The sequence below is a fragment of the Heterocephalus glaber genome, unplaced genomic scaffold, assembly GCF_053883595.1.
Source record: "Heterocephalus glaber isolate CG9 unplaced genomic scaffold, H.glaber_assembly_v1.0 deba00001060, whole genome shotgun sequence".
NCBI classification, from domain to species: domain Eukaryota; kingdom Metazoa; phylum Chordata; class Mammalia; order Rodentia; family Bathyergidae; genus Heterocephalus; species Heterocephalus glaber.
Window position 1 is genome coordinate 2,790,168 of NW_028258185.1, and position 18,150 is coordinate 2,808,317.

Consider the following 18,150-nt stretch of genomic DNA (forward strand, 5'->3'; position numbering starts at 1 on the left):
AATTTATGTAAAATATCTTCTGACCTGTTCTACTGTTTTTCTATTTTGGTAATGTTACCATTTATTTTTGTCCTTATATACATGTATATTTTGTAATTGAAGTGTCATGACTCTCTCTCATTAATGATTAACCTGTCTATATCTTGTTTGACACATAAGAAGCATAAAAAATAGGGCTGTGTGTTAACCTCAGAATATTTCCTAATCACTGTGGCTTCAAAATACTCAGTGCTTTCCTCTCTGTGCATTTATTTTTTTCAAGAATGTCCTATAGACCTACAGACAAGAGAAAATTTCTCTTTTTCATGTCTATGTCATGAGTACATGGAACTATAATTCTGTGCAGCAGCATCTCCAACATTCATTTGTTCAAAGATCAAGGCTAACAATTTTCTGGAGAAGAGAAAAAAGAATCCAAAGAAACAAAAAGTGAGAGTCAGGTAAATCTTATTACTACTTTCCCTTCACTAAGACACACTGTAGAGTTTGACATCATTACAGGCCTGAAAGCCCTTTGACAGTTGCATTTTTCAATGGATCTACTTTATCTTTAATTAATGGTTTATCTTAATAAACCACAATGCCCAGTGTTTATAAAGTTCCAAACTTAGACTACATGATACATACTTTGTGGAGAAGGGAGTTGTTCTCCCCATTTCCATCAGGGAATAAGAGCACAGAGAGATGGGGACATTTACATACATTTTGCATAGGAAAGCAGAGAGGGATACAAAACAAAGATGTCCATTTTTCTCATTTCCATCCCAGGGCCCAGTCTCCTCTAATGTGATAGAAATATCATGTCCTTTATGAGATGAAATTACTTAACCCATACTCATATAAGAATTACCATAGAGTGGTTTGTGCTAAATGACCATGTACATGTTTCTCTTATCTTTCCCTGTAGTCCAGAGCAATCCTTCCTATAATAGACACAGCAAGTGACACCCCCCATTCTTCCCTGTCAGCTGCCCAAACTCCCACCATGGAGAGCACAGAGAGAACTGGATGTTGCTTCTTGCAGTGACAGGGACTTGAAGTGGCTGGTTGCATTGACAATGCACATCTATGCTATGATTCTCCAGTAAAAATGCCCTATGTCATTCCTCAAACAGATTAATTTTTAACAAGTATCATTCTCTTCTAACTAAAGCACACCAGAAACTACAAAATATGCTAGATTCCTTCTTTATCTATAAAACAATAACAATGTGGGACTGTGAAGGTGAAACGGAACAAGCTGTACATGATGAAAAGATCAAGCCCTGGCATGTTGGAAGCTCTGTAAACTGGTACCTGCTGTCATTATTTTGCTGTTTTTATATCCTTAATCATATTAATAAAACATTAGGTGTTCTAAGAAAACAAATTACAGAAACACATTTTCTGGGATCATGGACTTGATGTTGATGGGAAGTAGATCCAGGGTCCCAGGACAGCAAATAATTTTTGTGAAGGATAAGTTTGCAATAGGGACCCCCAAGAATCAACACTTCATAGTACTCTTAGCCGAAATCCTGCATATTGGTGTCCTCTTTGGCCACAAGAGCTATGATGTTTGTCTTCATGGTGATGAAATAATGCAGTAGACAGTCTTTCCTCCATCCTTAGTCTTACTCACACTTACTGGATTCCTCAGCATTTTGGCTGTGTTATGAATAAGAAAATGAAGAATCAAAGTGTCTCTCTCCACCAAGAGTCTAATGAAGGCTCAGCCCCTGTCTTTAGCATTTCAGTGAACACCATGTCAAGTAAGAGTTTCCTTGGGCAATCAAAAGCCTGCCCCAGCAAATTTGAAGAAGCACAGACAGAGGTATGGAGCCACAGAAGGGCTAGAGACATAGGTTAATCACTTACTATTATATTAACTTGAAGGACTGATGCCCAGCAGTCAGGGTTAACTAAAACATTTCATTCATCTGAATCATTAAGAAATTCTTAATGTTAACTGAGGAAGGAAAAGATTAGAAAAGGAATGTCTACATAGTTTTGGTATATTTATGTATTCAAAGGAGGTTTATGTGTACTATTCAGTTGATTTTTATTTTTTAACAAACAACTTGTATTTCCATTATTTATTGTGGTGAATATATATAACAATTAACATTTACCCATTTCTTCGGTATCATTAATTGCCCCCTCATTGAACTGCATCACAATGATGCATTTCCAAAATTTTTCATTTTCTAAAACTAAAATTGCTTATTTATTTTAATCACAGTGCATTCTTCCAGTCTCATGAACATGTCTTCTACCATTCTGGTTATGATATATGGTGAGGAATTAAAGTAATCAAACTACTAGAAATGTTCAGAAGGTAAACTTTACAGAACTAGATGTGTAGAATTGATGCCTCTTTCCATGTAAATTTTGTTCGGTTGCCTCAGATGCGGATTCTAGAATTTTCTGCTGTAGAGCTTTCTTAGGGCATTTTTAATGTCCTTATTCCTCAGGCTATAGATGAAGGGATTCAGCATAGGAGTCACAATAGTATACATTATGGAAGACACCATGCTCTTTCTGGAAGAATGTGCTAGAGTAGATTCAAGGTACATCCCAATGCTTGTTCCATAAAATAAACAAACACCTGACAGGTGAGACCCACAGGTGGAGAAAGCCTTATACTTCCCACTTGATGATGGGATTCTCAGAATGGAGGAAATGATTTTATAATAAGAGAATAATATTACTGAGATGGGGAAAAAACCGATTATGGCACCAGCAAAATAAGTGATCATGTTTTTGGTAAAGTTTTCAGTACAATCCAGCTTAAGAATTTGAGTAGGTTCACAGCAGAAGCTGGAAATTGAAACATCATAGAAATAAGTGAACTTTAAGACAATTAGATTATGCAATTGTGAGTCCATAAGGCTAAATAAAAAAGATATGAAAACAAAGAAGACACAAACACAAAAGTTCATAATGAAGGAATACTGCAGGGGTTGGCAGATGGCCACAAACCTGTCATAAGCCATCACGGTCAGAAGCATGTAATCCATACATGCAAAAAGAATAAGCAGAGACATTTGTGTCAGGCAGCCCACAAAAGAGATGACACTCTTGTGAGTTAGGATGTCCACAATCATCTTTGGAAGCGTGGTGGAAATGAAACAGATGTCAGTTAAAGACAAGTTGGAGAGGAAGAAGTACATAGGGGTGTGGAGTTGAGACTCTAAACTGACAGCCAGGATGATGAGCAGGTTCCCAAGCACCATAACCAGGTACATGAACAGGAAGATCAAACAGAGGATGGGCTGGAGATTGGGATCCTCTGAAGGTTTTGTGATATGGAATTCTAACACAGCTGTTAGATTCCAGGTATCTGTATTGTTTGGACACCTATTGAAAAGAAAAAAAAAGTATGGAAAATTAAATAAAGAAGTAGACATCCAGCACACTCTGTGGGTTTTACACTTGCATATTCACAAGTACAGAATTTCCCATGTTCTACAACTTAGGTAAAATTTTCCACTTGTACTGAACCAAAGTTTTATAAGTCTTCTATTATTTATTGCATATTACTCACCTCCTCTTGACCACACCCATCTTAGGGACTCCCGACTGAGCAATATCACAAGACCTTCTTGGAGATAAGAAGTTCATGATCTCATTAAAATAAAGCCTATTTTAATATAAATTAAAAATAAGTAATAGTTTTCCTTTTTTTAAGAAAAATCATTGTAAAGGAAATGAAGAAATACTCAAATTTTCCTTAGTTCTTTCAAAATCAAGGTTCAATGTTCCAATAATTCTAATGTTAGTAAAATTCTTACAAAAGTTTAGACCATATTATTTGCATATTCAATTAATCTTGACAGTTAACATTCATAAAAAAAAGATGTGATCCAAAACATGTGCGTATTTTGACAGTTCTCACTATGATATAGTTTGCAAACAATACAAAACAGTAAAGCCCAGAAAAAATGAATGAATACATCTGTTTCACCAGTTGTAATATGGTGCCAGTAATTATCTACTTTATATAATTATTTTATGAGTATTTTAAAGGATTGTATGATTGTATAGAATAAAGTTTTCCTGTCCCATTTATCAATATATTTATCTTGTGAAATATTGAATTATACAGATAATCTGGCCTAAAATCATATCCAGTTTGATCCAAATATCTGCTTATGAATTTCTTTGTGGTTTTCTTCCTACATCAGTGTTGGAAACAACTTCCCAAATGTATTTCCTGACATTAGAACATGGTGTTTTATTTTATTAACATTAACTGTTTTTACTATCACTAATGAATACTATGTATATTGCAATGTGAAAATTGTATGATATTTGGTTCAGATTCAAAATTTGATTTTGATTTTAATTGTAATCTGTGAACCTTTGATTCTTGATATCTCTGTATGACTCTACTGTCCACACAGCATGTCACCAAAGGCAACTATAGTCAGGAATTTTTGGATAGATCTTTTTGTTATTGTTTCCCTATTAGTATTGATTATTTTATTTATAAAGCCTTTTCTTACCTGGAAAGTACCTAAAGCTCATATATTTCCCTAAGGATGTTCTACTTTACATCATCAGTATTGATTATTCCATCTATAAAACCTTTTCTTAAGGACTTACATGAAAAATATCTAAAGCTCATCTAAGTAGCATATAACTCCTATTGCTCCTATAATCTACTTTACATCAGTGTGTGAACTTATTTTTGTGTGTGTGCAGTACATACATGTACTTCAAATGAATTAGATAATAAATAGCATTACCAGATGTGAGCCATGATTTAATTGGTCAGTTTAGTACAAAGGCAATGCTTTCAATTTTTTTATTTTTCTCTCCAGAACATGCATAAATTAAATTTCCCCCACAAAACTGTGGGTAGAGTATAATTTCTGAGTTCCTCAAATATATATTATATATATACAGTTTTCTGGGTAGTAATGAACTTCACATGTTATCTGAATTAACAACTTAGTCATTAAAACTACATCTATGTCCTCTTACTATTTGTATTTACAAATATCCCTGAAGCCCAAGTGCAAATAATCTTTTGAAAATAATTTAACAAAAACTTTCATTTTACATTAAAAATATTATTTTCATTTGACTCTAGTAGAAGAGACAATCCTCTGGGTTGGAACTCAAGAAATAAACATATTATATTAAATGTCCAGCTAAAATATTCTGAACCTTTGTTACTCTTTCCTCTGTGTGTTCATACTACCTAAGGAAAATGCAGTAAGTTTCATTGCAAGAATATGTTTACCATATAATCTAAATTTGGGAACAAGTAAATATTTGGTCACGTGGCTTCTTTCTCATAAAGGATTTCTATGTTAAGACAATGGTGAGTTTGGTGATGATTACAATTGTTAAAGTCCCTGGGACCATCAAGTAATGTGAAAACATTAATAGGTCTTAGCCCAAGGCTTAAGTTTAGACTAGTGCTTCACTTTGGAATTTTTTCTCCTTTTGGTACCCATGAAACATTGATACACGGTTTGAATAATTTGAAGTTGTCACTACAGTTAAATAGAATTATTGGACCCATATTCATGACATATTTCAAAAGAGCTATTTTACCTCATTTCTAGTCTGATGGATCATTAATGAAAGGGGTAAAAGGGCAGACAGGAAAGCACCAAATATGTTGATGACACACTGACTGACTGTGGTGAAACAAACAGTCACTGATTAATACTCATTTTTATTTTTGATATTTTCTCTGTGTCAGAGATGGTATAGGCTCTGCAGAATGAGAAGTTAAAGAGAGTTAATCATACCTCTCCTAATTCACAGTATGTTCTTATACAAGAAATAATCCATGTCATCTAAAGAAGAAAACAGAAACTTCTATTCATACCATATTTTTCTTGAAAAACATGATTAATTTTCTCTTTACTATGAGTAATAATATCTAATTTTTGCTGTGATTTTATGCTTTCCTCACATATTAATCACATGAGCAGCAGCTCTCATCTGCTCAATCCTTCCTCAATGCACTTGTCTCAAATAGTAATCATCTGGGATAGCAACACTGAGTCTCAGAGATACTAACAACCTGTTCTATTTTACAGAAGTGATACATTCAATGAGAAGAATTTAACATTACATTTTCAGTCTCTTGATGACATTCACTAATCTGTTTTTGTTTTCCAACCATCAGGAAGTAGGTAGGGCCATCATAATCACAACTATCTTTCAGGTCTTTAAATTCTTTCCTGTTTCCTGAGCAGCAACAAAATCAAAACTTGGCTTTAAGTATCATTTTCAGATTTCAGATTGATTACATGAATGAAGGCAGATGTGGACACCTGCGAGTGTATCCTAGAGAGGAAGAAAGACAGAAGCCTGTGCTGAATGAATGTGCATTCTATATGATCTTTTGTGTGATTTCAGTCCTTCTTATGCCTGTTGCAGTGGTTGTTACTGACTGATCTTCCCTGTCATTGACCAGAAACTCCTTGAAGGAAGAACATTGGAAGCAGATTGTCATTCCAGAGTGACAGAAAAGTGAAATGATTGAGTTGTCAAAGTTACTACCAGTTTAGATTGTCCTGTCCAGGCTCCCTCTATCCCTACTCCACTCTTTTATTTTATTTTATTATTTTATTTTATTTTGAATATGTGTTTTCAGCACATGCATGTTACCATCCTCTTGGGGAGTTAGTACAGATATAAAATACAGCTTGTTGATCCACTTTTATCCATTTCCTCCCTCCTGCTCTGGATAACTTCAGTGTTTTCTACCTATACTTATAGCACAAGTTAGATTAAAATGTTGTGCCACTGTCTTTTTTGTAAAGTAAATACAATGTGGCATTTATAACCTGGGAAGACTATGCAGCTGAATTGATCCACTCAACAAGTAACACAGAAATCAGCACCGGACACTCAGGGTTCTGTCAATAATGTTATGAATAGTTTTCTCACCCTGCCCCTCATCTGCATCATCACCTTCCCAAATGTTTTGGAGTGTTTAGGAAATAGTTTAATTGGATATACTTGCTACTATTGCTGACGCATTATTTCTAGGATGTAGAACCACTCTGAGAGGAAAGTAAAAATTTGAACCCACAACCCAGATCATAAACTTCACAGCCCTCATATCTGATATTATCACATTATTGCCCTCCAATCATCCTACACAAACTCTGCTTGTACTGATTAGTATTAAATAAAGCTCCAGACAGTCTTTCCTCCACCCTTCTTCATCTGCCTCAGCACTTACTGATCAGCACTGGGGTTGGTCATGATCATGGAGCATGGATCTCATATTCATCTACTGCCTGGCATCAAGTGTGGATACTGGTTCTGTCCTCAGGCTTGATGTCAATGCATCTCTTATGGGAGCTTCCCAGTGCAGAAAATCCATGGAGAAGGAGACTCATATGAAGCCAATTTCAACAGAGAAATCTCACTGAAGGGCTGAGGCGTGGGCTAATTACTATTATTTGACCTTGGAAGCTAAATGCACAGAGGTCATAATTAGCCAAATTGGCTCACGTTCTCACAAACTTTTAGGACATAGTAGTAATAATTGAGGAAGAAGAAAAAAATGAATTTCCACAAATGTTTTGCGGCTCTGTCTCAATAGAGCAAGAAACATATTATTATCATTTATTACATTTTTTAAAAATTCATTTTATATTTATTGACATTTTATTATGGCAAAATTTAAATTCCAAAGAAGAGTTTACAACTTTCAAAAGTGTTGAACATACAATTTAGTGACATTAACTACACTTCCATTGTAGAGGAACCATCACCATCATCCAACTCAAAGAATTTCTCATCTTCCAAACTGAAACTGTCTACTCATTATTTAAAAGCCCCCCATTTTTCTAACCACAACACTGGCTACCACAATTCTACTAAGTCTACCTGCCTATTTTTTCATCTTTCTTTTATTTTTCCTTTTAAATTATATTTTGGCTTTCTTATGTGACTGCATTTAAACTTATAGTCTCAGTCCTAAAATTATACTGTTCTGCTGTGAACACTTTTAATGCCCCTATTGCTCAGGCTATAAATAAAGGATTCAGCACTGGGGTGATCATGATATAATGACTGAGGTCATCAAATACTTTCTGGAAGATTACGACAGAGTTGAATCAAGGTAGAGTTGCAAAAAGGTAGGAGAAATGCTTGTTTCATAAAATGGACAAACTACCTAGTGTGGACATGACGTCTATATGAAAAATAGGACCTGTATGGGTGGAAATTTGAATGAGACTTCTGGGAATCTCACTGTAATCAAATACATAAACTTAACAGAACTGGTCCCTGAAATTTTGAACATTACCACCCTCTCATCTCCCTATCTAAACATTAATGTTTGTCCTCCTGATGAGGACACAATAGTTTCATTAATCCTTCTCCATTCTTCCTACCCCTCAGGATTTTCTGTGTCTCTTCTAGGTCATGGTTAATACAGTGGATCCCACACTCAATAACTGAATGATGGCCAGTGAAGGCTAAAGGTCTATACTTGGGACTGAAATGAATACAATTACATATAGGAGTTTCCTGCTGCTGAAAACTATGGAAGGAAGATAAACTGATATGTTGGACATGGGCCTGCAGGCTTCAAACTGAAGAGGTGGAGGATAAGGATGATGATTTACTTCATACGACCTTGGATGCTTGCTCACCAAACTCACATTTACTCACATTGGTCCATGGTAGCCTAATCCCTAAGGACAACTTAAAATAAAAAGAAGAGGAAGAAGATATTTTGGGGGTTCACAAAGGATGTGCACCCTCCATCTCAGGAGGAAGGTAAGGCATACTATGTACTGTCACTTTTTATTCATGTTTTTAAAAATGATCCATTAGTGGACCGGGATTAAGCTCAGTGGGTTCGCTGCCTGCTGCACAAGCGCAAGGACCCAAGTTCGATCCCGTTACAAAAAAAAAAAAAAAAGATCCATTAGTTTTTTATTTTATATTTTTCTTTGTGTTAAAATCTACAAAAATATACCATTGCTTCCATTTTTTCTTTTCTCATAATTTTTCTTTTCTCTTCTTTCCTTTCCCCTTTCCCTCCCATCTCCCTTACCCCTTTGGGCCTTTGCTTCCTATTTCCAATGATCAATTATTCATTTTAATCATTTTAATCCTTATTTACACTTTCAGCTTCTCACACTAGAGAAACTATTCAGTATTTACATATGCGTGTCCTATTTACTTCACTTAAGAGTATGGCCTAAATTTATTGTATACCTAAAATGTACTAATGAATGAATTTAAGCAAAAAAAAAATACCATCACCATTTTTAAGTGCAGAGTTTGGTAGTATTACTTTTAATGAGAGTTTTGGGTAACCATCACTATCATCCACCTGCAGATACTTTCTATCATCCAAAACTGACACTTTGCACCCATTTGAAAATGTTCAATTTCTCCCCCCAAATTCTGCAGGCAATCATTCGACTATGAATCATGATGAAGAATTAAAATCATCAACTTCAAAACTTCTCTGAGCAAGAAGTCAGTACTTAAACAATTCTAGGTTTTGAGGTTTGCTATTGTTTTAGACCCTATGTTCCAAGTGTTTGTGGAAGGCCCTAAGATTAAACTGCTCTCTTCTGGAGCATATTCAAGGAACCACTAATGTCTCTGTTCCTCAGCTGTAGCTAAAGGGATTCACCATAGAAACGCCCACTGTGTCAGTCATGAGGCCACTCAACTGTTCCAGGGAGAATATGATACAGCTGAACTAAGGTATACTCCAGTGCCTCTGCCAATAAACAAGCAAACAATACATGTTAGGTATGGCCAGCATATTGAAAAGGCTTTATAACTCCCACCCCATGATGAGATTTTCAGAGGGAGGAAATAATATTATAGTATGAAAAAAGTTTGAGTTAGGAGAATGACTAAATAACGTACAACAAAATACATTACTATCTTTTTAAAATTAATTTTATTGATACATTTTATGTATACAATATAATGACATTCATCATTGGAAATTTTTACTTTGATGTAATCTATCTTAGTTCTTATTTTTTCCCCATTCCCCTGCCCTCCCTTCAACCCCTTCACCATTCCCTATGTACAAAGATATTGTTTCCACTTTTTTCATTTTCTCATATTAATTCCATTACATTCTTTCTTATTGGTAATAACATCAGAACAGGAAATATTAAGTACTTGAGAAGGGCCACAGAAAAAAATGAACAATTTCCACATCCTTGAAGCAGATTATATGTAAGCAAATTAAATTATGCATCTGAGAGTGCAAAAGGCTAAGGAAAATTAATATCAAAAGCAACATGACATATAGACATGGGATCAGGATGCTTGGGTGCTTCAGTGAGCGACAGATGGCCATAGACTTATCATAGCCATCACATTCAGTAGCACATCTTCCCTACATTCAAAAGTCAGAAAACACATCTGTATCTGGAAGCCCACATAGGAGATAACTCTGCTCTGAGTTTGGATGTCCACAACCATATCTGGGACAGTGATGGAGATGAAACAGATGTCAACATGTCAATAAAGGACAGGTTGGAGAGGAAGAAGTACACTGGGGTGTGGAGGTGGGAATCAGAGCCGATGGTCAGGATGATCAGCAGGTTTTCAACCACCTTGACCAGGTATAGGGACAGAAATAGTTCCAAGAGGACAGGTTGCCATTCTTGATCTTCTGAGAGGTTCAGGAGAGAAATTCTGAGACATGTGTTAGATTTTGTGCATTAGCATTCCTTAGATACAAACTTTTTCACAAAATGAGGGTGGGAAAAGATAAGTAAATACACAACTATGTAGTACTCTATATATTTTAATTCAAATATTCACAATTAAAACATTGACATGTGAGGTCACATAATGAAAACTTATTTAATTTTTATGAAAAACATAGATAATGAAATAGTGTTGATGATAAGTAGACTGGGATATAGAAAGGAAGAGGAGGAGTGAGGCAAAGAAAAGGAAAGATATAAGTGAGAAATCAGTGAGGATATTTTTTAGTTTTGGAGAAGATAACCAAAAGAGAGATATAGCTGAGTCATATGAAGTTTTTGTATTTAGTTTTATATTTAGTTTTTAGTTTACTGATTTCTATAGTGGTTTAACTAGTTTACATTCTGACCAACAATGTAGGTTTCCCCACAACCTCATTGAATTTTTTTAGTACTTAATGAGAGCTACACTTCCTGAAATAAGATTTGTTCAAGTATTGTTCAAGTTACATTTCTCTCATGAACATTTTTATGTACTTATTTACCATTTGTACTTCTTTATTTGAGAAATAGCTCTTCATCTCAAATGCCCATTTTTGATCAGGTCTTCTATTGGGGCAGTGCTCTACTGTTTTATTTCTTTATATGTTCTAAATATTAGTCCTCTGTCTGAGGAGTAAGTGGCAAAATTATTTCCCATTATGTAGACTGTATCGTCATTCTGTTGGGGTTTTGTTTTGGCTGCACAGAAGCTTTTTAACATCATATAATCTTATTTGTTTATTCTTGGTGTTAATTCTTGTCAATTTGTATTCTGATTAGAAAGTTCTTGCCTATGCCTGTGTCTTCAAGTTTTACACAGGGTTACATGTGTCCATAGTTTATAGCAGCACAAATCATACTACATAAATCTTGGAAGTGGCCTATATCTAATGATAAATGGATAAATGATAAATTGTATTTATACATAATAGAGTACTACAGAGCCATAAAAAGAATAAATTTGAATCATTTTGGAAAATTGATGTACTTTGAGGGCATAATGCTAAGTGAAAAAAATCAGATTGAGAAAGTTAAATTTAATATGGTTTCTCATATATGAGAAACCAAAAATATAAATAATTTGAAGATCAAAGAAAATACAGATGATAAGAAACAGGGAGGTATATTGGGAGAGATATGAAGTGTATCTGTCATGGGGGAGAAGGAAGGGTAGGGAGGGAAAAGGGAAGTAAAAATGATTAAGACTTGATGTAAATATGTAACAAGATGAACACAATTATTATGCATCACAAATATATACTAGTGAAAATAGTGAAAAAATCATGTAATAAGAAAATAAAGATCAAAGCAAATGAAGGAAAGAGAAAAGATAAGGACTTTGGTGGTATTTTTATATCTTGAATGGGGGAATAGGGCATTGGGAAGTTATTTGTGGGGGCAAGAAAAAGGGAGAAGCAGGAGGAAAGTATAATGGGAGACTGAAGGATGCACTAAGAAGGCCAGATCAATGAGTTTTCTAATAGAAAACTTGTGTTTGAATCTTCCACACAATTTTGAGTACTGGGGATTGAACTCGGGATCTTGCACTTGTGAGGCAGGCAGCAGAACCACTGAGTTAAATTCCCAGCCTCTCCACACAATTTTGGTGAGGGTTAACCTTCCATAACCATGAAAGATACTATCTAAACTGAAACACTAATTAACTCCAATTTTCATTTCACATATACTAACACCTTGCACATATATTCCAGATATAAAGAGAAAAAGAAAGAAATGAAACACACACACATACACAGACAGAAAGGTAAGAATACTCTCAATCCTTTTTACAGTGCAGTCAGAATTTAATCAGTAAATTTTTCCTTAGTTCAAAGACAGAAAATTATTTTCTGGTAGCAGTTGCAGCAGGCTGAACTGGAGTTCTCTGTGGTTGGGACTAGAAATTTGAAGGTGTTGATTAATACTTGAGCTGGTTCTCCTCCAATGCTTTATTCTATGTCCTAAAAGTGAGTGAAGTGTGCGGGGATTCTATTTCCTTTTGAGGCAGAGCTCTGTCAGATTACAGCTGCATTCCTGGGCCCTGACTGGCCAGCTGTTTTTACCTCTGTCTCATGATCAGACAACTTTGATGGCTTTAAAGGGGGGAGGGCACCACAGGGCTAAGGGAGACCTCAGTCATCTACTGATCTCAGAAGGAGCTTGTTTCAACCTCTGTCCCTTTCCTCCCTGAGAATCCCTGCTGTCCCTTGTGTTCACTACCTCCATTCTCTCCGCAAGGCCACTGTCTCACTTTCTCATTCACTGCTCATTCTCAGCTCTCCACCTGCACCCAAGTCTCTCAGCACACCTCTCCTAGAGTCTGTGCAGCCCATGAATTCAGTGGCATTTCAGCCTCAGTGGAGGACAGCCCCTCTGCTAGGAATTCAGTAGCATTTGGTGGCCAGTGAGAGGGTGCTCACATAGGTACTGAACTCATTAAGTTTTGCTGGACAGCAGAATGGAAAAAGTATGGCCTCAAAGCACCTTGGTGTGAGGGGGATGCTACACATGCACTAAGCTTGGGTGCATTTTGGGGGGTCAGTAGAAGAGTGATCACCCTGCCTCCACTCTAATGTCTTTCCTCTCACCTCAGATCACATCAGTCACAACCTGGACTCGTCATTCCACAGATACCTGGATGTCTGGTTGCAGGTCTTGACATGGACTGTGCCCTTATTCCTTGGTGTTCCTAGGGTTTGCCCTTTCTAACTCTGACTAACACCTTCCTATTGCCCTAAGCTGAGGAGCTTGTCTTCTGTGAATATCTCAGCAGATGGGCTCTGTCTGCCAATAGGAAAAGGGCTAGGCCAGGTGAGAACTGGGCAGTACCTGTTAGGCTTGGCTATGTTATGTTCTGACACAAGTGTACATTCTGTAAATACATTGTGCAAAGTTGGAAAGACTTTAAACATATTTGTTTCCTCAAACATTTACTATTCTTTTAGGATGAAAAGTTTAAACTGTTTTCTTCTGGCTTTTTAAAATATACAGTAGATAATTGTTATCTAAACTCATCACACTGTACAAAAGCACTCTAAAACACTCAAAATGGATGAATTAGAATAATAAAAATTAAGTAAAATAAGCCAGGTCCGCAGAAAATAATACTACTGTGATAGCCAACCTGACTCCATTTGAGCCTCAATACCATTTTGTACCTGTGCTGGTCGCAGCACCCAAAACCCACATCCTGCTTGGCAGAAAATTTGCTGCAAGTTTTGTAGTTCATCTAGTGTGTGACACTTCCTTATGTCCCCCTACTAACCTGGCATGGTTCTGCTTCTGTAAAATTCTGCTTGCTCTCCCCTGAGCCCTCCCCAACTGAAAGCATGGTTTAAAAGGAGAAATAAAACTGCTTCTCAGTGCTGAGAGTTATTTCCAGGCACCAGCCCCTCTCGGATGCCAGCTTTAATAAAGGGACTCAAATCTGGCACAGAGTATGGCGCATCGCTATAGTTCCAACTCATTCGCCTACAACACTACATGATCTCACTCATGTGAATTTTATAAATTTGGTCTTACTAATAGAGAGCAGAATCATGATTGTCAAAGGCTGAGGCAATGTTTGGAAAAGTGATTGGCAAACAATGCAAATTTTCAGTTAGATATGAGGAACAAGTTTAAGAAATGAATTGTACAGCCCAATGACTACTGTTAATGATGATATATTGTATTATTGAAATATTCTGAGTGACTATTAAGTGTTCTCTCAACAAAAAAGATAACTATGTGAGGTAATGCATATGTTCATGTTCTATAATTAACCATTTCAGAATGCTTCTTTCAAACATCATGTTGTACATTACAAAAACATAATTTTATTTGATATTTTTTTAAATAATAAATTTGAAAAATTAAAAATTGAGAAAAAATTAAAAGAAAGGTCTTTTTTCCTTCATAACATTGTGGACATCAAACTGTATATAAAAATCTCTAAAAGTTCTATGGAAGAGTATCACAGAGATTTTTCCTGGAGTTGATTTTTTAAAGAACTTGCACATGTGAATTTGAGTGTGAATTTGAATTCAATTGTGAATTTGAAATCAAACCAAAGGGGGAAGAGTTTCAACTTGAAGGAAATAAATTTCTTTCACATTGTGCCACCTTTGTAGACACATAATTGCTTGAAATATTTTCCATTCTGCATTCTACTTTGTATCCCCAAGAGTGTTAACTTTCTTGGAGCATGCAAAGACAACAGAAAAATTTATTAAATTAGGAGCTCTGAGATTTCAAGTATTTGAATGCTAGAAACTAAAACTGTGCTCCTGTTGGCCCTCACTTATAATTCTGTAATATCATACTCAGTGAAAACACAAGGAGGACTTCCAATAGACATATTGTGGAGAAGAAATATCACTAGAGAGGATGGATATGTCCTGGTGAGGACAGGTGGAGAAAAAAATGGAAAAGTTGAGATGAGGTGGGCACTGGGATTTTCCTCTAGAATAATAATACTAGAAAATCCAAATATTTCATTAGTCTATGAAAGTTAATCTGTCTACTTCAAAGGATATTTGAAATATCCATTGAGCTTTATTTTTTTAAGTTATTATTCTTCTGCTTCCTTGTTTCAATCTTTGAATCCTAGGGCCTCTCTCAAAAACGTTATTTTCTTCTTCTCCAAAGTTTCTCATAAGTTGTAGCCTATTGTTAGATTTCTTGCACCAAATTATGTATTCATTACCAAATCACTGAAAATCTATTCTCCATAAGGTAAAACCTAATTAGCTCCAATTTGATGAGATTTTTTTCTACTATATTCCCTATTTTTACAGGCAGGTTCCACCTCTTGAGAAGCCCTATTTATGCCATATTGCAGGTATCATTTCATCTTAATGTCTACAATAGCATCTGCCAATAATGTAACTATTTCTGATGTTTAAAATTCAACTTCCTCTTGCCATATTAACAATCCATTTAATTGGTCAGAAAAACATTGAATGATTAAAGTTTGAGAGACATCCTTAGTATCTTCGTGAGTTTACCACAGATATTATAGTGTTTTAATGTAATATCTCATTTTGGCTATATTTTGAAAATAATTGTTCTTTATTAAATTAAGAACATATCTTTGGTTTCTTCCATTTACTTAGAGTCTTTGTTCTGTATGCTAAACAGGTAAATGCCTATCAAATTTTCTATTGTGATTTTGGTTAGGCTTTATACTATTGACCTTTTTTGTGATGAATTACGTTAACCAATATCCTTATGTTAAGTGTGTGTTTGTTCTTAGAACTGATATTTCTTGTTCTAAATATATTTTTCTTATAAATAAATGTAACTGCATTTTAGTTAACTTTACTACAATTGTGTCTTTATTCAGGATTCTAATGAGCTTGAAGATTTCCCTTTTGTGTTAGAGTACTTATTTTGGAAGTGGTGTTTAATATGAAACAAACACATGTCCTTGTGGAAGCCTACAAAATAATGAGAACACTGTAGACCCAGTAAGAAAAATGTTGAGTCCAACTCTCATCCAATCTGCACTGCAAATAAGCAGTAAAGCTTCCCTCTTATACTAAGTTCAGTGTCTGAAAGGAAAAAGTGTACTTTCTATTCTCAGACTAGAAGTTTTCCTTTTTTACTCTTTCTATTATGATTGACAGTGATTCGTATTTCCTAAGTTTGGCTCACAGTTTTCCATTTCAGAGTACTCTCCCATGCACCATCAAAGATTAAACTGGTTCCCAATAATATTTTTCTGTATTAAATTAGTTAACAATCTCTAAACATTCATAATACCTTTGAGGCCATGTGGAAAGCTAAGTTTTACAAGTTTTATTTCACCTTTTAATTGTTATAGGATGATTTTATTTGTACTATCATTGAATATTTTAAATCAAGTCCATCAATGCAAACTTTGGCTATTAATTCTTCTAATTTTATCATATTTAATCCAGTACTCACCCCAAAACATGGACACTCTGACATACGCCTTGTATTTGATTTTAATGCTAGTGTGCATTTATCCTTCTTGCCTGTGTAGTCCACATGGTTTCTCCTGGACTTGGAAGAATATGCTGGGAAGGAATTCTCTGAAACATCCATAGTAACTTTCACTAAAATGAAATGCTATATAGCAATCAAAAGAGTTAAAAAGGCTGCTGTGATTGTAATGATTAGAGTTTCATACAAAATGGAATCCACAGTTTAAGGAAATATTGCTAAGTGATAGCTATTGGAGACCTACTTATTGAGATATAAAGAACAAATTTGCATTCATGAGATTCCCTTCTTATCACAGGGAATGTTGGCTTCCACAAGACAACATCGCCTTCCATCCTACCATGCGGTGAACACTGCTACTCCCACAGCAGAAGAGATGTATTTGCAATTAAAATAGTTTAAATATCTTTCTCAAGATCACAAAGATGTTACATTGGTGAGTATTGCAGAAGTCTGACTCAAGACCCCAAGTAATAAATCAGAGCCCTATTCTGTACCTCCTGAGATTTGTATATTATAATAAAAAGGAGAATTATAATACCAATAGTAATAAAAACATCTATCATTTATTGAGACCCCTACTGAAAACTAAAACATTTTCAGCCTCACAAACTGTAACAATAATTACTATGTTTTTAGAGTGAAAAAAATACCTTACTGAGAGTTAACTTTTACATTACTGTGATGTATTAAGTCATAGAATAAAGGTTCTTTGAGTTATAAACCCATGCTTAATTAGTATCATAAAAGTTTTAAAATAAAGAGGTAGGGGATATCAAACAAAATACATACAAGTCTTCAATTATTTTTGGAAAATAATATCAAATAAAATGTGAGTTTATGCCAATAAATTCAAGAAAACAAAAGGGAAAATAAAAGAAGGGAGACAAAACCTTAAAGAAAGATTTTCATTTTCTTGGAAAAATAAAAGGTATGAGTCAGGGATATAAAAAAGTACACATTTGTGCTATATTAAAGGTAGTGATAATGACTGTACACACTAAAAGGAAAATGAGCTCTGATATTTCTAGATGAACCACAGCCATTGTCTGAACATAACAGAGGGTGAAGATCATCCGTCCACAGGTGATATCATAAAGTGGAAGCTAAGTGAGGGTACAGGTGGATGTTTATTGAATATCAGTATCCTACCTTTCCTCTGAAGATAAACCAGTGACATGGAAAATAAAAACCACAGTGAAGCATCACAGTTCCTCCTTCTGGGTCTCTCAGAGGATCCTGAATTGCAGCTCCTTCTTTTTGGACTCTTCCGGTCCATGTAGCTGTTCACAGAGCTCGGGAATCTGCTCATCATCCTGGCTGTGAGCTCTGACTTCAACCACCATACCCCCATGTACTTCTTCCTCTCTAACCTGTCACTTGTGGACATCTGTGTCATCTATTCCTCAGTCTCCAAGATGCTAGTGAACATCTAGGAACAGAGCAAAGCCATCTACAAGGAGTGCCTCACTCAGGTGTATTTTTTAATGATTTTTTTCTC

The 18,150-nt window shown here is 35.3% G+C and overlaps 1 protein-coding gene across 1 annotated transcript in view; it reads right to left on the reverse strand.

Annotated features, from left to right (window-relative positions):
- Window positions 1-896: 896 nt before the first annotated feature.
- The window catches only part of LOC101714214 (olfactory receptor 7E24-like), a 237,541-nt gene continuing 220,287 nt past the window's right edge, over window positions 897-18,150 (reverse strand). The window contains exon 2 of the mRNA XM_087209753.1: window positions 897-3,339. Coding sequence (XP_087065879.1) covers window positions 2,397-3,339 — 943 coding nt within the window. The 3' untranslated portion in view covers window positions 897-2,396. The remainder of the gene's footprint in view (window positions 3,340-18,150) is intronic.